The sequence below is a fragment of the Nicotiana sylvestris genome, chromosome 8 (assembly GCF_000393655.2).
Source record: "Nicotiana sylvestris chromosome 8, ASM39365v2, whole genome shotgun sequence".
Classification (NCBI taxonomy): domain Eukaryota; kingdom Viridiplantae; phylum Streptophyta; class Magnoliopsida; order Solanales; family Solanaceae; genus Nicotiana; species Nicotiana sylvestris.
Genome location: NC_091064.1, coordinates 200,731,554 through 200,754,436, shown reverse-complemented (window position 1 = coordinate 200,754,436; position 22,883 = coordinate 200,731,554). Strand labels below are relative to the sequence as shown.

The 22,883-nt window shown below is 34.2% G+C and overlaps 1 protein-coding gene across 1 annotated transcript; it reads left to right on the top strand.

Annotated features, from left to right (window-relative positions):
* Window positions 1–22,102: 22,102 nt before the first annotated feature.
* On the top strand, window positions 22,103–22,507 carry LOC104214810 (uncharacterized). Its single transcript, XM_009764531.1, has one exon. It carries the CDS (start codon window positions 22,103–22,105, stop codon window positions 22,505–22,507), a length of 405 nt encoding a protein of 134 aa, XP_009762833.1.
* The last annotated feature ends 376 nt before the right edge of the window (window positions 22,508–22,883 follow it).

The window sequence follows — 22,883 nt, the reverse complement described above, 5'->3', positions numbered from 1 at the left end:
TATACATTCAAAACTGAAGGCCAACAAGGCCACATGCAGCCCAACTAGACATACTGTCCACAAACCTCTAGCAGAAATATAACAGTACAAAGACGGGACTAATCCACATCATACCAATACATACACACACACACACACACACATATATATATATATATATATATATATATATATATATATATATATATATATATATATATATAAACGTATCATACCAAAATCAAAAGCAGCTCCGGATCAAATGGAGCACGTCAACTCTCACTGATCAGGGATCCTAAGAAGTGGGACCGTCAGCTTGCCTACCTGCACCTACGAGCATGAAATGCAAGCCCCGTGAAATAGGGTGTCACTACAAAAATTTACTGAGTATGTAAGGCATGCAAATTTGTACGTAAAAGACATAGATGAAACATGAAATACAGAAACACATCTTTAAATCTGAATAACTCTATAAATTCTGAAACATTTATAATGTCATGCATGTGCGTATAACTCTCGTGCCATGCATAGGTATGGGTGTACATAATATCATCAAGCCACTGTGGGCATCCCATCATATCGTCTCGGCCACTGTGGGCAACATCATCAACATATACCAGCTGATCAGGTGGTGGTGTATATAACGTTGAAACCTTTTCCCCATATCCCATATATATATATTTACATATATATGCGTATATAAAGCCATCTGATCATGAGTCAATGCACATGTATGAAATGCATGAAAAATACGTAATAATATCAATATTCCTTCCGGATAAATTTTTCCAACTGCGTATTATTCTGAGACCCATGAACAGAGAATAATAATAATTTTCATGAGGAATCAAGAATATAAACACCCCTAATAATTCTATGAATAGAGTAATTTATGAAAACTATGTATTTGCTCGTTTCTTCAATATAATTTGGACCATGCCAAAAGAAAGAAGTGAGGGCCTTAACATACCTGTTCCCTGAATTATTCGAATGAGATGAAGCTTCTGCTTTAGTGACATATGTTGAATGAGATTTCTACTTGAATCTATTGAAATTTCAATTAAAATGTTGGCTGAAGATTGGGATGAATTGATGAACGAAGATGATTCTGCTTTCTCCCGTTTTTGGCTTTAAGACAGAATGCAAAATGAATGTTGTCTAATCTTTACCAATTCTATTTGGATAAGGCTCACAAGAGTCTTCATTAGATAAGACTTTGCAAATTAGCCCTTGTGACACATGTAAAGGTGATTAATGACTCACCTTAAACTAAAAGGGGGGGGGGGCTGCCACGTTTCTTAGAGGGTGTGATTTTGTTAATTTTTATCCATTTATTAGTTAACCGGATAATGTCCCGTTACCCGGTAATTAACTAATTACCCGCATAATTTAAAAATTATCCCAAATTACTTAAAATTCAACTTATTTTTAATATATATATATATATATATATATTATCACGACCATATGGTACCTTTTATGGTACTAGTTCATAATTATCGAGTAGTATCGATCGACCCGTACTTTATCCCAAATTGGCCATTTTCAACAAAAAATATTTTCTTTAATCCGTGTACCCCTTTATCATCCATAACACTTATTTATCGCTTGTTATAAATAGCGTAAGTATGTTAATGTTAAGATGATCTCATCCCCGAGTCTACGTCAAATAACCGAAGACGAAACTTATAACATACGAAAACGCAAGATGTAACACAGATCCCATCATAATCTACCTGCAACATCACTGATTTTCGGCACATAGCAAATATTGAGTGCACAAAATCACATATGAGCGATTGGGAAGAGTCAAAGTCGTAGATTTCAAGCTGAAACAAGGCGGAATGATAAGGAAAGAAGTAAGGGAAATTTTCCTAAAAGCCCTACAGTCTCTCGAAGATAGGTATAGACGTCATCATACCAATATGTAGTACTCTACTAGATACTTTCTCATAACTCGTAGAACCTACGAACCTAGGGCTCTGATACCAACTTGTCACGACCCAAAAACCACTAGTCGTGATGGCACCTAACTCGATCTTCTAGGTAAGCCAACTAATAGAAAATACTATACAAATGAGATCTATATGAAAATAGTGAAGAATTATCTGAATATTTAAAAATTGACCCAAGAAGTGGTAGTAAGAATCATGAGCTTTTAAGACTTGGAATTTACAAAGGTGGTATAATTAATTACACGATCTATTTGAAGTTTACATAACAGATTAACAAGACCTAAGCTACAAGGACAAGTGGTAGCTATATCCAAAATGCACGAACATCTTTAGGGTCAGCTCCCGACATCACCAGTAGCTCTGCTCCAAAAAACAATCTGCACACAAGGTGCAGAATTGTAGTATGAGTACAACTGATCCAATGTACCTAGTAAGTATCTTGTCTAACCTCGTCGAAGTAGTGATGAGGCTTTTTAGTTAAAAGATACTCACTGATAAAACATGCACGATAAATCAGCAATAGAACTATACCACGATATCACAGAGAAGATTACATGAAACGAATACGTAAAATAATAACTGAGTGCTAGCAGAGATCACAATTTAGCATCTTACAATACCTCGACCAATCCTTTCCTTAGAATGAAACCAATAAACCATGACAGTCACTTCATAACATTTAAGGAATGTACTCAGATATCAAGTCAATTACACGGCAATACCCTTCGTGCTTTTATCTCATCCTCACCTAATATACGTATAACAGAACCAACCAGATGACAGAAATATCGATAACAAGAATTACAACATAGGAAATATGCAAGTAGAAATAACATACGAGGATATACATATAGGCAACAGTAAAAAACTAGGCGTATAGCATGTGAGTAATGAAAGCAGATGGAAGGCAAGGAATATCAACTTCAACTAACTATCATGATGGAGGCCTAGGTAGATGTATAACGAATAAGAAAGAAATACATGATCTTTATAAGTTAACAAGTAGAGGCATGAATGAGTAACATAGAAAAAGGGCTTGTACTAAAGTTATCACGACCCAAAATCTCACATGTCGTGATGGCGCCTATCGTGGTAATAGGCAAGCCTCAACTCAACATCTCAACACAATAGAACTTTTAAATAAAGGCGGAAACAGTTAATATTAATAAAATCTTTTAGAATAGAATATAACTCCAAAAGTACTAAACAATCCATCCCCAAAACCCGGTATCACTAAGTGAATGAGCATATAAATGATAACAACATCCGACTGATAAAATACTGTCTGGAAATATAGAACAGTACAACATGAAAGGAAAGGAGAGTCAAGGTCAGCAAACACCATGCAGCTACCTCAATAGTCTCCTGAGTCTAACTCCTCAATCAACAACCGCCGTGACCAGAAGTGTCTAGATCTGTACACGAGGTACAGGAGGTAACGTGAGTACACCAACTTAGTAAGTAACAGAATAAATAAGGAACTGAGAAGTAGTGACGAGCTATGCAAATACAGTTATCTCAATAACTTTCAATAAGAATAGCCATACTTTCAATTTAACAGTTTAAGTCTAATCAGTGCGTACTCAAATAACCCATATATCAAATATTACATAAATATGTACGACAAGGATAAATAGCAACTAAGTGTAGCAATTAACTGAAAACAAATACAGCCTCTCAAGGCAACAGTCACTCAGCTCATCTCATAACTTAAAAATCTCAGTGGAAATAACAAAACCAAATCAGTAATTTAATTCCAAACATCTCGTAAAAAAAACTCCAGTTCCAATGAAAGTTATTCAAAACATTTGTTTAACATTTTTAATAGAGGCTCAGTATAAAGATGAGTGTAGAAGGTAATTTCACAAAACAAGCCCCTCGGGCAAAGCATCGCTCGTATGTATGTATATATATAGCCCCTCGGGTAAGCCTCTCAGTCCCTCATGACTCAACTCTCATCAATAAGCACTCACACTCAGCAAGTACCTCATAATAACCGTTGTGGCATGCAGCCCGATCCATATATATAGTCGACTGGCTCACTGGGGGTGTGCAGACTCCGGAGGGGCTCCTTCAGCCCAAACGTTATAATCTGCACGGACAACTCACGTGCTATAATAATATCTGGATCTGCACGGACAACTCACGTGTTGTACGGACAACTCACGTGCTATAATAATATCTGGATCCGCACGGACAACTCACGTGTTGCACGGACAACTCACGTGCTATAATATAATATCTGGATCTGCAAGGACAACTCACATGCTATAGTATCAATAACCTCACACTTAGGCCATCGGCCTCACTGAGTAATCAATCTCTCTAGTCTCTTGGGCTCTCAGAAATCATATAAACGGCCCAAACATAAGTAATATCATATATCAACAATGAACAGTAAGAGACAGAGGCATAATAAGCAAGAAAAGCTATGATTGAGTACAAAATAATAATTTAGCAGCTAATTCAGCAAGTACACGACCTTGCAGGTCTCAACAATGATCACATACGGCCTAACGCATGATTTCTAATATGAAGTACAGTTAATTTCTATGAAAACAGAGGAAACATGTATTAAACAATAGGCCAATTAATTCCACAGTCTTGCGGGACGGACCAAGTCACAATCCTTACGGTGCACGCCCACACGCCCATCACCTAGCATGTGCATCACCTCCAAAATAGTCATACGACACAATGTCCGGGGTTTTATACCCTCAGGACCAGATTTATAACCGTTACTTACCTCAATTCGAGCAAAATCCTACTCTGCAATGCCTTTTCCTCTCAAATCGACCTCCAAATGCCTCGAATCTAGCCACAATAATTCGATTCAGTCAATAAAAATTATAGGAATTAATTTCACATGGAATTCTATATTTTTCATTAAAATCTGAAATTGCACTAAAAATCCACCCGTGGGGCCCACGTCTCGGAACCCGACAAAAATTACAGAATACGAACCTTCATCCAACCACGAGTCTAACCATACTAAAATTACTAAATTTCGATAATATTTTGACCCTCAAATCCTCAAATCTATCCGAGAGGGTTTTCAAACTCTTCCAACTAAATTCACAAATTTAATGTCAAAACTAGTAATAGATTTGGGTAAACTAACCAAAATTAAGTTAAGAACACTTACCCCGTTGTATTCTCTGAAAATCTCCCGAAAATAGCCTCTCCCCGAGTTCCAATTTGGTAAAAATGGAAAATGGGACTCAACATTCTGTCCAAAATTTCCATGGTACTGTTCACGTGTTTACTGTTCACGGGGAATATTCACGGTACTGTTCATGGTACTGTACACGGATACTGTTCATGTGTGACTATACATGGGTACTGTTCATGTGTATTGTACACGGGTACTGTACACGGATACTGTTCACGCATGTGCGGTCACTGTTCACACGTGCGAAAAATGCAGAAACTGCCCAGAAAATTTTAGCAGCCTTTTATATCCGTTATTCTTCCGAAATCCACCCAAGGCCCTCGGGAGCTCGACAAAAATGCATCAACCAGTCCTAAAACATCATACGAACTTAGTCGAAACCTCAAATCACATCAAATAATGCTAAAACCGCGAATCACACCTCAATTCAAGCCTAATGAAACCAGGAACGTCCAACTTCTATATTCGATGCAAAAACCTATCAAATCAAATCCGATTGACTTCAAATTTTGCACACAAGTCATAAATGACATGACGAAGCTATGAAAAATTTCAGAACTAGATTCGACCCCGATATCGAAAAGTCAAATCTCCAGTCAAACTCAAGAAATCTTTAGCCTTAGATTTTTAGATTCTGTTAAATGGCGATAATTTGATCTAGGGACCTCCGAATTCGATTTCGGGCATATAACCAAGTCCCAAATCACGATACGGAACTACCGGTATGGTCAAAACTTTTATCCGTGTTCGTTTGCTCAAAATTTGACCGAAGTCAACTCAGTTGAGTTTTAAAGCTCTAGTTCACAATTTAATCCATCTTTTTCACATAAAAACCTTCCGGAAATTATACTGCGCACGCAAGTTGAAAAATTATTAATACTGTTTTTCAAGGTCTTAAAACACCGAGATGATTATTTAATTTAAAGATGACATTTTGGGTCATCACATTCTCCACATCTAAAACAAATGTTCGTCCTCGAACGTACTAAGAATTTTTCTCAGGTTACCAAATTGATGCTTTTACTTCTACACAAATATTCGCGATTGATTCCACATTACCGCATTCAATATAAGTCCGACAACACCATTTCAATTGAGATTATTTCCTTTATCCATATTTGTAAACTTGAAGACCAAATTTGTTACACTCCAATCATTTCCATAAAGGTCCGATTTTCACATCAACACACGATATTTGTCTCGACTGGCTATAGCAACTCGTGCTTACGCACCCATCAAATACGGGGTATTACATTCTCCCCCACTTAGGGTCATTCGTCCGCAAATGAGAAGTAAAGCATGTCCTTAAACACATAATGCAACTTATCTCTTTCTTTGCACATCTCAATATCCCAAATTTTTCTAACTCCCAAATTTTTCAGAAATTTCGGCAGAGTCTCCCCTGTAATTGGGACTATCCACCTGTCAGAGTAACACCAAAACAACTTCTAACAACATGTTCATAACCCAACAAAGAACCACAAAGTATATATTAATAACACTAATCTCCGTATTACAAGCACGATATTATCACAATGATATCTTGACATGGAACACATCATATGTATGACCATAACCACATCTCTGGTCTTAATAGTTGTTCATAAAAGAATACAACATCACCAATTAACATCATGTTAACAAAAATTCCGTTTCAAACCTCCAGTTTACTAACAATAAGGCATGAAGATCTCATAACTACTTATCTAAATTAACGAGTAACAATTTACATCCTTCAGGCACTCACCTCGTAGTCTAAAACTCAATAATTACAATATAAATCTGGAAAATTATGCACAAAGATATTCATACAAAAATTTTCTTCAAATAAGTCTAATATCGCGAATCACACCCCAATCCTAATGAAACCAGAAACGTCCAACTTCTATATTCGATGCAAAAACCTATCAAATCAAATCCAATTGACTTCAAATTTTGCACACAAGTCATAAATGACATAACGAAGCTATGAAAAATTTCAAAATTGGATTTCAACCCCGATGTCGAAAAGTCAAATCTCCGGCCAAACTTAAGAAATCTTTAGCCTTAGATTTTTAGATTCCGTTAAATGACGATAATTTGATCTAGGGACCTCCGAATTCGATTTCGGGCATATAACCAAGTCCCAAATCACGATACGGAACTACCCGAATGGTCAAAACTTTTATCCGGGTTCGTTTGCTCAAAATGTTGACCGAAGTCAACTCAGTTGAGTTTTAAAGCTCTAGTTCACAATTTAATCCATCTTTTTCACATAAAAACGTTCCGGAAAGTTATACGGACAGCGCATGCAAGTTGAAAAATTATTGATACTGCTTTTCAAGGTCTTAAAACACCGAGATGATTATTTAATTTAAAGATGACGTTTTGGGTCATCACAAAAGTGCAACAGAATAGACACGACAAGGATTTAATTATAACAATAGGAAGTAGGCATGTATTTGCAAATTAAACAAGTGAAAGATATGGACAATACAAAAATGATTGAAATATAGGGCAAGGATAGAACAATAACAATAAGTCACACAAGATCTATAAGTACGACAATAACCGCTCAAGATAAAGACATGAACATATACACGGAAAATAGATATCACAACATAATGCATGTCCCTCATCCTCCCCTGCGCGGAAACACCCATCGTGTCATGATCTCACGACAATATAAAAGCATAACAATATAAATGAAATGGCACGGCATCACCCTTCATGCTTTTAATCTCAAATAATGTGGAACGACATCACCCTTCATGCTTTTACTCTTAATAATGTGGTATTGCATCACCCTTCGTGCTTTTACTCTCAAATGATATGGAAAGTCATTACCCTTCGTGCTTTACACTCTCCCCCATATGATAATGTATAGACAATGACACGACATCACCCTTCGTACTTTGTACTCTTCCTTACCAAGCATATGTATATCAATGACAAACAAGTCAGGAAGCATAAATAACATCAAGAAGAGTGTTTAAACGAATATTCCAAATGAATCCTAATCACAACTTCACAATGCCATCAATAACTCAATAAACCCTCAAGAACCGTATTACTCAAGTGTTTCAACAATTCTCACGAATGATCTACAACACGAATATAGAATATAGTATGTCAAGAATATCGGTTGTAGCAATGTAATGATGACTACATATAGTGATGACTGAATTAGATAAATCAATGTATTCTCATAATTCCATCAAATTTGATCAAGTTATAATAAGGTAAGTCTTGATTTCTAACATTTAATACTATGTTCTTAGTATGTAAGAGTCAAGTAAGACATGAAGCAAGAAGGTCATGTAATTCTACAAGACACAATTATAACATAATCTACCCCAAAGCATGATTAACCCTGGGTACATATATATACGATCGTCACCTCATATATGTATCACCCCCGCATGTAGCAAATAATGTCAAATAATAGGAACAATTTCCTCAACAAAGTTAGGTAAGACACTTACCTCAATTTGGCTAACTCGATCCTCAAATTTAGCTTTTTTCCTTTACTAGTTTACCTCTGCTCGGCTCAATCTAGCCAAAGGAAACTTGAATACATCACACAATACAAGAGGAAATAATTTTAGTTAATAAAGTTGTGGTTTTTATTCAATTTCTAAAAAGTCAAAAAAAAGTCAAACCCCGAGCACGTCCTATCAATACCCGGGTCCAAGGGTAGGTCTTGACTACCCATAGCCTCACAAGTCTAAACACGTATTTTGTTTTCAAATCTAAGTCCTATTTGACTCTCAAATTCTAAATTTTCATTTTCCAAAATTTTGACAAAATTCCCAAATTTTTCCCTGGATTTCTCATGAATTTGATGTTAAATATTATAAAATCATGAAATGTAGTTAAGAATTGATTAGAGGTACTTAATCAATGATTTTGTATGAAAATACCATCACAAAATCGCCTCCCATCGAAGCTAGGGTTCAAAATATATCAAAACGAAGCTAAGTCTCGGAATTCTCGGCTATATGTAGGCTGCAGATGTTGCATTTGTGACATGGGGTTCGCAAATGCAAACAATCTGTCACAAAAGCGAACTTGAAGGCCTCCTACTGAAATATTATAAAAAATTATTCTGAAACCAATCTGAAACTTACCCGAGCCCCTGAGGCTCCAAACTAACTATGCACCCAGGTTCAGAAACACAAGACGAACTTGCCCGCGCGATCAAAAAATCAAAATATCCTCTAAAACAACGAATCAGATGCTAAAATGCATGAAGATCAAAATAAACTTCAAGGACTTCTAGAATCGCAACCAAGCGTCTGAATCATATAAAATCAACTCCAAATTGCGCCAATTTTGTAGAAAATATCCTTATGACGAAACGAACCTACTCGAAGCTTCAAATCATGCATAACAACCTTGAAACAACGAATCATACCTCAAGTCAAAACCAATGAACTTTGAAACTACAACTTCTACGACCGATGCCGAAACCTATTAAATCACGTCCAATTGATCTCAAATATTTGCACACAAGTCATATTTTCGATTACAGACCCACTCAAACTTCCAGAATCAGAATCCGACCTCGATATCAAAAAGTCCACCATCGGTCAAACTTCCCAAAAATCCAACTTTTGCCAGTTCAAGACTAATTCGACTACGGACCTCCAAGTTAGAATTTGGATACGCTCCTAAGTCCAAAATCATCCAACGGAGCTATCGGAACTGACGGAACTCCATTCCGAGGTCAAATGCTAAAAAGTCAAAGTTGGTCAACTCTTCCAACTTAGAGCTTAAATCTTGAAGTTCATTCTTCCAAATCGATTCCGAATAACTTGAAAGCCAACACCGACGATTTACGCAAGTCATAATACATCACGCGGAGATATTCGAGCCCTCACTGAGCAAAGTGCAGATACTCAAAATGATCAGTCAGATCGTTACACATATATATCATTTAAATCCTATAAATTTGAAAAAAAACTTAATGCATAAATAAAATTCAATCATGTAAATAAAACTAAAAAAGGTATGTCTAAGAAATTAATTAACTAAACACCATATATAACAAAAGAGTTTTTTTCCAAATTTAGAGTTTCTAGTTTGGAAAATAGTTAATTTGTATAAATTTACCACATCTATCATGAAAATGATTTTGGAGAGAAAATCTAACTAATTACAACAACATTTATGATGTGGCCTAAAATGACAAGTTAGACTCCTATATATTGCAACCATGCCAAAGGAAATTCATAAGTTTCTCTCAAAAGTATAAGCATAATCAATTATGGCAAAAGTTTCAGTCTCTTGTTGTTTCCTCCTTATAATCACATATCTATCTGTAGTTAACTTAGCAATTGCCAGAGATCACCCGTTAGTGCATGAATTGCTTGGTGATTCAACATGTACGGATGCGCTTAAGACTGTAAGATGCTTGGTGGACGAAGATTGTGATGCCAGATGCACTGAGTTACATGAAGATGCATTAATTGCTGCATCTTGCATAGAAGATCCAATGTTGCCTGACGCTATTTGTGTTTGTGGATACCTTTGTTAATAGTTTCTTTGAATTACAATGATAAAAATTTCTATTCAAATTTCATCTATATGTTTCATATGTTTACTTCTTATCTCATTTTTATATTTTGCAATAAATGTTCGGAGATAATTTAAAATAAAATAGATGCAGTCATATAACATTGATCGTGTCATTAAAAGTGAAAAAAACAAGAGTATAAATAAAATTAATAAAATCCTATATTTACCAAAATATTTTTGCCAGAAATTGAACACTAATTTTGAAAATTAGTTACCAACATCCAGATTTCCTCATATTGAGGCTTAGAAAATAGAATCCCTTCATTTTTTAAATAAGATAAATAAAATTTCAGTAATAAGGGTCAAACTTAAAATGAAGATTTAGAATAAATTAAAAAGGGTGGATAAAAGGAAAATCGAGAGGGTAATCTTTTTAGTTTTGTAAATTAAATCATATTTATTCTTGTTATTTTTCTCAAACAGATATGTATCGTATGTGATAGTTTTTTAGATGTTTGAAGTAAAATTATATATCATTTTTCTTGTTCTTTTTCTCCGTCATCCTAACACAACAATGACTTTCTCAAAGTAAGTATAAATCTGATTCCTCGTGACTTTTATTAATGCATTATGGACTTGTTAATAATAATGTTGATATCATTATTCTTGTCTAGTTTTAGATTAAAAAAGAATTCTATCCGTTAATAAAGGTGATATATAGATATAATTTTAAAAATCTCTACTCATGTTTTAATTCGTAACACTAACTTGAAAATTTAAAGTTGATGAACAAGAAAAGGTAGAATAAAGAAAAATCGAGTAATGAGATTCAAAAGAAAGTTGAAATAAAATTGTATGAGGTAACCTTTTTAATTGTTGAAATAAAATTATAATCTATTCTTTTGTTTTTTTCCTCCATCATTATAACACAAAAATAATTCCATCAAAGTAAGCATAATTTTGATTTTACATGACCTAGAGCTATTAATAGCAACAATTGTCTCTTCTTCTTGTCGAGTTTTAGACTAAGCGGGGTTTCTATCCCTTTTAAAAGGTTATATATATATACTAGTATCTATGAATGTGCATTGCACGTTAATAATGGCACATGATGATTCAAACATTTATTTATATAAAGAAACAATAAAATTTAATTATTAAGAGAAATTTTATGTATAATAATACAACAATCATCTAAACGCCGAAAAATATTAAATTAGCATAATACATAAATTTCAAATAAAAAACATCATCAAAATTTGAACAAATGATCAATTTTGTCATGTTAGTTAGATAATTATGTATTATAGTTTAAAGGTATTTAATGTGATGATATCTTAACGAACAATTCTTTGTGGACAATATTTTTTTTGTGTATGTTTCCTCATAATGCTTTGATTGCTCTGCCTTAACCAAAACTCTTGTTGTGGATCTTGACATCCCTCTTGAAAGTGCAACATACAGTTGTTCGTGCGAAAACATATTACAGTAAATATAGTCCAATATTTAGGATGTTTGTCCTTGTGATTTATTTATTATATTTGCAAAATATAAACATAATAAAAATTATTTCAGACTTTAAAAGGATATTCCATAGTTTCGAAAGACGAAAGCTTAATTCGGGGATAAGAATATACTTAGAAGCATATTGACCAGTATCATAATTTTTGCATGTCTAACGTTATTGTCAAAACTTCTATATACCATTTGTGTGTTATTACATAAGTTATTCGGCGTATCTAAATTTTTCAGTAGCATGACAGACATATTTTTCTTCAAAATCAACCTATATACAATGGACGATCAATTTTAACTTAGTCTATTATATATAGGGTGACACTAACATATGTAGGAAATAATAAACTTGACAACAAACACGTACGGTAGAAAGTCATTTAGTATTCAAGTATTTAAGTATTCTCTTGGTAGTAATTATTGGTATCATTTTCTGCTGAATCAAAAACAAAAAATTATTTTATTTTTAATATAAAATTTTGCAGTTAACCTTTTATTTAGTTTATCAACATATTCATTTCTGCTAGCTAAGATATCTTTTTAAATTCTATCATGTGATTTGCACAAATTGCTTTTTAATCAAATAATATAAATATTTCTCTAATTAAATGCACTATTATTACTATTGGGATTGATAATCAAGTGTTCACGAAGAACCAAATCATCTTTTATTAGATACTCTTCTTTGTTTCTGACACGAAGTAAGAAGACACTGAATACTGGATCTGTTCTTACTTTTATATTTATTGTCAGTTGAATCGTTTTCATTTGAGACTAGAAGTATAACTTTGGCAAGCTAGTTTTTATAGTCTCCGTTTTGTTGATTTTGGAACTACTGGTATTACTTGACATAAATTACTTCTCAAGCCAATTCTTAATATTAGTTCATCTCTTATTTTGAATAATTAATCTTAATTATAATTTTATCCACCATAAATTTTATTTTCAAACAGTAAAAGACTTGATATGACTTTTTACTTTTAGATATTTATGTCTGTAGAATCATTATTGGTATTGTCTCTTACCAATCATTTTTTTTCTCTCACTCTCTCTCACATTTATATTCTTAAATATTTTCTTAGTTGTTGTTTAATAATTGAGTATTTTTTTAATATTACACAAAAAATTAATAAAAAATATTATTTGGTTAGAAAAATAGTTCAAATATAATATAAAAATATATTATCATGGTTATTTTTTCTCAATTTTAACTCTTTATGCAGTTCATTTAATATTACTTTTATATTTTCTTGGTACTGGACATTATGGAGTGGTATTGTATTGCCAATACAAAGGATTCTTATAAAACTAATTTTGTTAAATCTCCCTACATCTTTTTAATAAGAATTTAATAGATAAAATTTTATTAATTTTAAAGTCTTAAATATTAAAATTAGCATAGAAGGTATAGTAGTCCAAAAAATAGATAATTGCAGTTATGTCCTTTCCTTATGAGGTCTTCCGTTTAATATTTAGGGCTATTTTGGTATATTAATATTGTATTTATATTTTTATAATAATATATGCTCTCTTTTTTGCTAAATGGATTTGGACAATATAATACATTCTCAAATTAAATTAGTAATAGGATATTAGAATACGTTTTCAAATTAAATTAGTAATATAAATTCTTAAGAAGTATATCCTGAAAGTAATAGGATTATATGACTAAATAATTACTATTTTTACTAGCAGTAATTACTGTTTCTACGCTAATGGTGATACTCATTGTAGAAATATTTGCCGTAGTAAATTATAAAGATAGAAAGGTATAATTTAATAACCAAACTTTTAAATAAATTACTTATCGATTTAAAAATAAGAATGGCAAATAGTTTGGTATGAAAAAAAATATAGAGGCAAACCTGGTATGATTAAAATATTAGGACAAAGAACATAAAAGTTATCGTGTAGTTTTATTGTTGGAAAAAGTAGGATATAGTTATTCTTACGTTTATGCTTTTACATGATTTTGTGTTTTAGTTCATATTTTTAGATTGTCGATGATTTTCTCTTTTCGTTTTAAATAATTTATATGAAGTAAAATTTTAATTAACTTTTATTAGACATCCTAAGAAAGTAATTATACTAATAGGATTCCTAAAGAGAATCGTGTAGGATTCCTAACATGTAGTATTATTTCCTAAAAATAATAGGATTATTAATCTAGAATTCCAGTTATGTCCTTTTATTATAAGTTATTATACTTAATATTATAAGGTTATTTTTGTAAACCGATATTTTATTCATGCTTTTATAATATGTATATATATATAATTTTGGAGACTTCCACTCAAGAACGGGTGAAAATAATTTAGATCCTCCAAGATTACTTTAAAAATCAAATTCATCCCTCGACTTTGAACAATTATCACCTTCATCTTTTCATCCTATGCAATTTCTATTTTATCCTTTGACATTTTCGACACCCCATATATGTAATATCTTTTTTATATTATCTACATATTTTTGAATGCATGTATTAATTCATAATTTAAATAATATTATATCATATTATATAATTTAATTTAAGTTTACGAATATTATAAATAAAATAATCATATTATGAATTTATTATAAAATGTATTGCTACTTATTATAATTATTATTATTTTAATATTATATATATTAAAATGCACATAATGTATTTCGGCGTGTGTGAGATTTTAAGTTCCACTAGTTTTACTATTCTTCGTGTGTATATAAATTTTGGAATTTTGATTTTTAATAGTAGATTTTTTCTAAGTTATAATTAAAGTTCATATAAAGAGTAAATAGATAATTTTTGCAAAATTATTATAAAATTTACTTTTAGATTTTGCCCATTATTTTTTATTACTTGCATTGTAGTAGTTGTAAAATTTCTACTCTTTTTAAATCAATTTATAAATAGATTGAGTTTTGATTGCTATTAATAAAATTACTGATATGAGTAAATTATTTATTATAATATTTTTATTTTCTTTTATTTTACTATTGAACGTCATTAATTTATATGCTTGGCTAGTACTTCACATCTTTTTGGTTTCAAAAAAGTTTCTTTTATTTGTCTATAAGAAAATTGATAACATAAATTAAAATAAAAAGATATCATTATATTAAAGAATAAAAATAAGAGATAAAATTGTAAAGGGTAAAATAGGTATTTTAAGAAGTCACCTTTGATATGAGAAGTAGAATGATATGTAACGATCCGGCCTGTCGTTTTGAGAGTTATAGCCCCATTCCCCCAATCTATGCTTCTTTATGTATTGTTCAGCTTTGTTGAGTTGTATCGAGTTGGTAGGTTTGGGTTCGGAGTAGTTTTGGAGTAAAATGAACACTTAGTCTCTTAGTTAGAAAGCTAAGTTAGACAAGTCAATCGGAAGTTGACTTATGAGTAAACGAATTCGGATTTGGATTTTTATGATTCGATTAGCTTCGTTGGGTGATTTTAGACTTAGGAGTTTGTCTGGAATATAATTTGGAAGTCCGTGGTAGAATTAGGCTTGAATTGGCGAAAGTTGAAAGTTTAGAAATTCTTATGCTTGAATTCGAGGTTGATTTGGTGTTTTGGTGTGGTTTTTGGTGTTCTGGAGGTTCGACTAAGTTCGGGTAGTGATATATGACTTGTTAAAATTATTGGTTGAGGTCACGAGGACCTCGGGTAAGTTTTGGATAGGTTTGGGTGGTGTTGCGTTTGTTTTTCTTATGTTTCGATACCGTTTCTTCAAGCATAAATGATATCATATTGAATAAATGAGCTTTGATTTTTTATTTTTTGATTGAAGTATTAGATATGTATCGTAATTACGGACCCATAGCAAAAAGAATGATCGAATATGGACATCGTATAAGGATTTTAGGGTCATTTTACTAAGAATTAGGTTGCCAGATTTTTTTTCAGATTAATTACGAAATTGCCATTAGCAGCATATTTAAAAATCTGCACTATTTGCAAATATTAAAACCTATATATCTCATTCATTATAAGGTCAAATTGAGTGATTCAAAAGCCTAACTTGACTAAAATTTCACAAGAAATCCATTGGAGGCATAAAATACAAGTTTTGGATTGTTTGGCATGAGAAACGAGGCAGAATAGCTGGTAGAAAGTATATAAAACTAGGGTTTGTTCATTCTGTCATATTTTGAGTTGAGGAGCTTGGATTTGGGAGATTTTCACCATATGGATTGGGGTAAGTGTTCTATACTCGATTTCGGTTATATTTCATGAATCTATCTTTGTTTTGGGATTTGATTGATGATTTCAAAGTGAAATTGAAGGAGTTAGGGTTTGAGTTTTGGAGAGTTTTAAGTAAGGATTTGAGGGACCAAACGGAGTCCGATTTTGATGAATTTTATATGGTTAGACTCAAGAGAAGACGAGGATTATTATTTTTCCATTTTTGACTAGTTCCAAGGCGTGGGCCCGGGGGCTGGATTTTGGTTGATTTCGGATTTTTGACATATTTTGTAGTTTTTATTGTGAAGTTCGATTCATTAGCACATGTTGATGGTATTAATATGATTATGGTTAGATTTAGGGCTTTTGGAGACCGAGTCCATAGACGAGGGCATTCCGGAGTAGGATTTTACGCTGTTGAGGTAAGTAACAGTTTTAACTCTAGCTTTGAGGGTATAAATCCGGAGAATTTGATATCATGTCATTGTTTGGAGGTGATACCCGCGCTAGGTGAAGGGCGTGTGGGTGTATACCTCGAGGAATTAAGACTTGGTCCGTTCCGTGGGGCCTCATGGCCATCATCTATGTTTACGTAGTTACTTGTTGTTGAAATTGTCTGCCTTCATGTTAAAGATCATGCTTAGGCTTTATTCATGCTCATTATTTGTACAATCACGCTTAAGCTTTATTCATGCTCACACAAGTTTTAAATACTGAAGTCATTATAAGCGTTAAACAATAGAAATATGTGGAAGGTCAAAGATAACAATAACTACACAGCCCCAACAATCTGATGTCATGAGTTTAGAGCCTCTAATACAAGTCTGAATACCTAATACATCAATAGTCTAGGAAATTGCGGAAAGATAATAAGATAAGAGAGAGAGAACACGACTGCGGACGCCATGCAGCTACCTCGAAGTCTCCGTCAAATACTGAAACAGCTGAAAGCCCTCACTCAGCTGCTCGGGCACCTGGATCTACACACAAGGTGCAAGGAGTAACATGAGTACGCCAACTCAGTAAGTAACTAGAGTAAATAAGGACTGAAAGCAGTGATGAGCAGTTCAAAAATACATAACTGGATAATCAATAGAATATCAGGTCATCTTTACAGTTTAAAATCAGTTTTCGTTAAAAAAATCATATTTCCAGTTTAAACATTTGGAATCAAATACTTAGCGGTTTATCAAACAGAGGCTTATTTAAAGAAGAGTGAAATCAGTGAAAGCATAATAACAAGGCCTCTCGGGCAAGGATTCACTCAAAATATGGCCCCTTGGGCAGCCTCTCAGTCACTCGTGACTCGACTCTTATCACACAGTACTCACTCTCTGCACTCGGCTCTTTAGTATCTCATAATAATAGAAATTATTGTTGCGGTGCTGGGGGTGTACAGACTCTGGAGGGGCTCCTCCAACCCAAGCGTCACATTACTGTGGCACGCAGTCCGATCCAATATACATATTGCTGCGGCATGTAGCCCGATCCAATATAAATATTGCTGCAGCATGCAGCCCGATCCATGTAAGTATCGTTGTGGCGTGCAGCTCGGTCCATAGTATATACATATCATATCCTCACTATTAGGTTCTCAACCTCTCTCAGTCATTAACCTCACATCCTCTCGGGCACAACAATAGAAATTAGAGAACTCAGCCCAAACAATTCTCATAATTAGAAGTGAAAAAATAAAACTAGTTTTAAAAATTTAAACATGTAAGACATGACACAGTATATATTTTTAGCAAGTAATAGTAAGGAAAAATAGTCAAAATACCCTAAGGGTTTCTACAGATCGGCACAAGGCCCCAAACAGGGCATACGACCCATAATACAGTATAAATATCAAAAATATGGAATAACATAATATTTCCAAATCAAATACGTGGCTTAATAGTCGCTACGGGATGGACCAAGTCATAATCCCTACCGGTGCACGCCCACACGCTCGTCACCTAGCATGCGTGTCACCGCGTTCATCAAAACAAGTCAACTACCGGGGTTTTGTACCCTCAGTTCCAGATTTACAATGGTTACTTACCTCAAACCGGTGAAATACAACTCCGTGATGCCTTTGCCCCTCGAATCGTCCTCCACACGTGTCGAATCTATCCAAAATCAGAATGAGGATGTCAAAGTATGCCAAGGGAACGAAGCCCAAGTGAAAATAATCGAAAAATACCAAAAATCCCGAAATTACAAAAACCCGACCATCGGGCCCACATCTCGAAATCCAGAAATTTTTACACCAATAGATTCCTCGTCTCCCCACGAGTCTATGCATATCAAGAACACTAAAATCGAAGTCCAAATGACCCCTCAAATCCACCTTTAAAGGCCTCTTAAACTCAAGCCCTAATCCTCCATTTTTAGCCCTTAATCTCCACTAAAACCATGATTAAAAAGTGGAAAAAATGATCTTAACCCAAGTAATTAAGCTTAGGGAACTTACCCAACCGATATCCTTTGATTCCTCTTGAGATCCTATGCCTTAGCCTCTTTCCCGTCTTCAAAAATAGAGTTCTTTGCAAAAATTTCGCGAAGAAAGCAATATATACCTTCTGTCTAGGGATTTTCGTAGCTGCGACCATCCCACCGCTTCTGCGGTCATTCGCTTAAAAGCCCAAGCCACTTCTGCGCTCAGTCTTCCGCACCTGCAACTCCGCAGGTGTGGTTCCACACCGCATCTGTGGTCCCTAGCAAATTCTCAAAATCTGCTTCTGCGGTTCCTCTCTCGCACGTGCGGCGCCGCACCTGCCGTCCCCAATCCGTAGGTGCGAAAATACCAAAAGCAACAAAGTTCAGCAGCTGCAACAAGTCTCAATCCTCTCCATCAACCATCCGAAATCATGCCCTCGGGACCTCAACTAAAGGCACAAACATATCCTAATACCTTATTCAAACTTGTTCCAATCATCATAACACCTCAAACAACATCAAATCTCCCAAAACACATCGGATTCAAGCCAAACTTTCTAAAATCTACTAAATTACGCTTTCGATAAAAAACCCAACCAACCCACATCCGAATGACCTGAAATTTTGCAAACACATCCCAAATGACACAACAGAACTACTGCAACTCTCAGAATTCCATTCTGACCCCTATATCAAAATCTCTCCTACCAACCAGAAATCGCCAAAATATCAACTTCGCCAATTCAAGCCTAAATCCACTACAAACCTTCAAAATTCATTCTGATCACCCTCCTAAGTTACAAATCACCTCCTGAAGCTAACGGAACCATCGGAACTCACATCCGAGCCCTCTAACACATAAGTTAACATCCAGCTGACTTTTCCAACTTAAACTCACTCTAAAGAGACTAAGTGTCTCAAACCTTACCAAATCCTTTTCGAACTCGATCCGACCAATTCGATACCACATATAACGGATAAACAAAGCATAACAAAGCATAAATAGGGAAAACAGAGTGATAACTCATGAGACGACTGTCCGGGTCGTCATATGGGTTGTGTCCCCTTATTTGTTGATGTTGGTGAGGCTAGTGAGGTACATGATTGAGCGAGGCCGAGGGCCTGGTTGTGAGGATATTGATACCATAGCATGTGAGTTGTCCATGTAGCACGTGAGTTGACCGTACGGGACCAGGTATTGATACCATAGCGCGTGAGTTGTCCGCGTAGCACATGAATTGACCGCGCGGATCCAGGTATTGATATGATGGCACGTGAGTTGTCCGTGCTTAGCGTTTCGACTTTGGGAGCCCCTCCGGAGTTTGTACACACCCCCAGTGAGTACAGAGTGTTGAGTGCTGAGTGCGAGTGCTGAGTAATGGAGTGACATTGCTGTGAAGTTGCATTTACCTTTGTTGTTGCTGCATTTATCTGTTAATTTATTTGTGGTGTTTACTGAGTTATGAAATTTACCTGTTTATTCATGTTTATTTTCTTAAAATTGTGAAAATAAATAATTGGACTGTTTTACTTAACTCGTCACTATTGCTTAGTTCCTTAGTTATTTCTGTTACTACTGAGTTGGTTGTACTCATACTACACCCTGCACTTTATGTGCAGATCCAGGTGAGTTAGAGCGCGGCGATCGTTGAGTCCAGGCCGACTATCTGTGGAGATTGCAAGGTAGCTGCTAGTGTCCGCAGGACCTTGTTACTCCTCTTGTCATTTCTTCTTTTGGACAGTTAGACAGTTTATATATCTTAGTTTATAGGTTTAGACGCTCATGACTTAGTGACACCCCGATGTTTGGGGCTCGTTTCCGTATTTTTCTATATTTTATTTAGAGTTGATTTAGTTTATGAAAAATTTAAATGTTGAAATATTTTATTAATTTCGTATAATCGGTTTATTAGTAATATTTTGGGAAGTAGGCTTGCTTTGTAATACGACAGGCGCCATCACGACCATGGTTAGATTTTTGGTCGAGGCATGATAATTGCTCAAAGTTGGAGGATAGGTTTGATTTTTAAAGAAAACTTGGGGATGTGAATGATTTTTACCCCTCAAGAATTCATAATTTTAATTTTCCTTGTACTATAAAATATCGTGCTTATTTTCCTTATTTCGATTTTCTTTTGATAATTCCTTTAATCTATTTATCATTGATAAAAATAATTATAATTTTATTAAATTACCCTTACCAATAACTATCATAAGTAGATCATAAATAATTGTGTTTGTCTCAAAAATCAAAGCAGAACAAGATAAGATTCTGTCTAATGTTACTTCTCTTCTTCCTCTCAGAATTCACAACTTTATTCTTGGGAAAAATTCAAGTTTTGTTGGATTTGGATATCAATTTTTTCCCCTTCAGATTTGGATATCAGTTGTCTTTGTAAAATTTTGAATCTTTTTTGTGCAAAACTCATGCAGCAAAGTACCGGAGTTTCCATTTAGTCAACTAGAATACTGTCACTAAGAGTAAATAGGAAGGAGGCCTTGGCGTTTATTAGGCTTCTTCCAAAAACAATGCCTTACTAACAGGTCTCTCGTGGAGACTGTTAAAAAATATACACACCCCATGGGCTCAACTCATCTCGTTTAAGTACGCCAATAAGAAATCAACCAACTCCACTTCTTTTATTTGGAAATCCATTCTAACAGGTTGGAAACTTTGTAACGATGGAATCCCCTGGTAGCTACACTCTTACTCTTCAATGAACATTTGGAATTCAAATTGGATCTACAACTTCAGTGCATTAAGGAAAAACATATATGATCCTCTTAATAAAAAAGATCTCAACACTTCCATTAGAGATATTATTAAAGATGATAAATGGGACCTTACATATATCTCTTTTGACATTCCTAGTAACCTAATAAAAAAAATCATCGCAACTCCTACACCAAATAAGTTTTTTGAAAGGAACACTATGACATGGGATGTTACTTCCAGTGGTCACTTTTCCACAAAATCATGCTACAATCTCATAAATCCGTTTAACGCACCAAAATTAAATTTTGACTAGATTTCGGATATTCAATGTCCAAACAAAATTAAATTCTTCTTGTGGAAATACATGCATAACCGCATCCCTTGCAGAGCTTTCTTATTCCACATTGGCATGAACATAGACAATGTTTGCACAGTTTGTAGAAACAATTCAGAAAATGCACAACATATTTTCCTCTACTGCCCTGGCACGTAATCTTTTTGAAAAAATATGGGCTTCCCCACTATCCAGTTAAAAGAAGGTATTTACTGGTTAATTAGCCTAAAAGAAAATTTTATTCAAAAAAGTAATTATTCTAGTAAGTGGAAGACCATTTTTCCATTCGCCATTTGGAATATCTGGAAGAATAGAAATAACAACAACATCAATAACCTTAATTATAATGTTCAACATATTGATGTTCTACAACAAGCCTGGGAATATAACTTCTTCACGGAAAAACCCCCTTCAAAAAACCAGGATATTAATTGAGATCAGATGGATCAAACCACCACCAAATACTATCAAGCTAAATATTGATGAAGCCTTCTCAAAATACACACTGGAAGCTGGCCTTGGTGGTGTGTTTAGAAACAACAATGGAGATTGGATTGTTAGCTATTGCAAATCCACTTATGATTCATCGGTCAAATATTGTGAACTAATGGCACTGCATGAAGGATTGAAAATTGCTCAGGAACTGGGTTTCTCAAAGAATGAGATAGAGACAGATTCAACAGATGCTATATCACTACTAAATGATAATAACCCAAACATCTCTAACCTAATTTTAAATGTAGGTGGTTAATGCACCAGTTCAAGCTCCCAATCCCGAGGCATAACTTCAGGGAAGAAAATGTGATGGCACATCTCTTGGCGAAGGAAGCAGTGAAAAACTTCAAAGTTTTTAAATGTGTTTACCATGTACGTCCACCTTGTTTTGTTGAAACTCAATTGTCAAAGGACAAGTATGGTTTTAGTATTAGTTCCAATTATGTTGTTTCTACTGTTTGTGAAAAACTTGCCAAGTTTGGCAATGCAAATGTCCGTAGGGACTATGTAAGGACTCTGTAATCTTTTGCTATTAGTAATATAATATTATCCTTCTACTTCAAAAAAAAGTATCAGATTTTAAATTGCTTAAGGCCAAAGATTACTATATCAAAATAGTTCTTTCTTGTCCT

Bases quoted from the DNA above. Each gene is read 5' to 3' on its own strand.
- LOC104214810 (XM_009764531.1), top strand. From the start codon at position 22,103: ATGTTCAACATATTGATGTTCTACAACAAGCCTGGGAATATAACTTCT.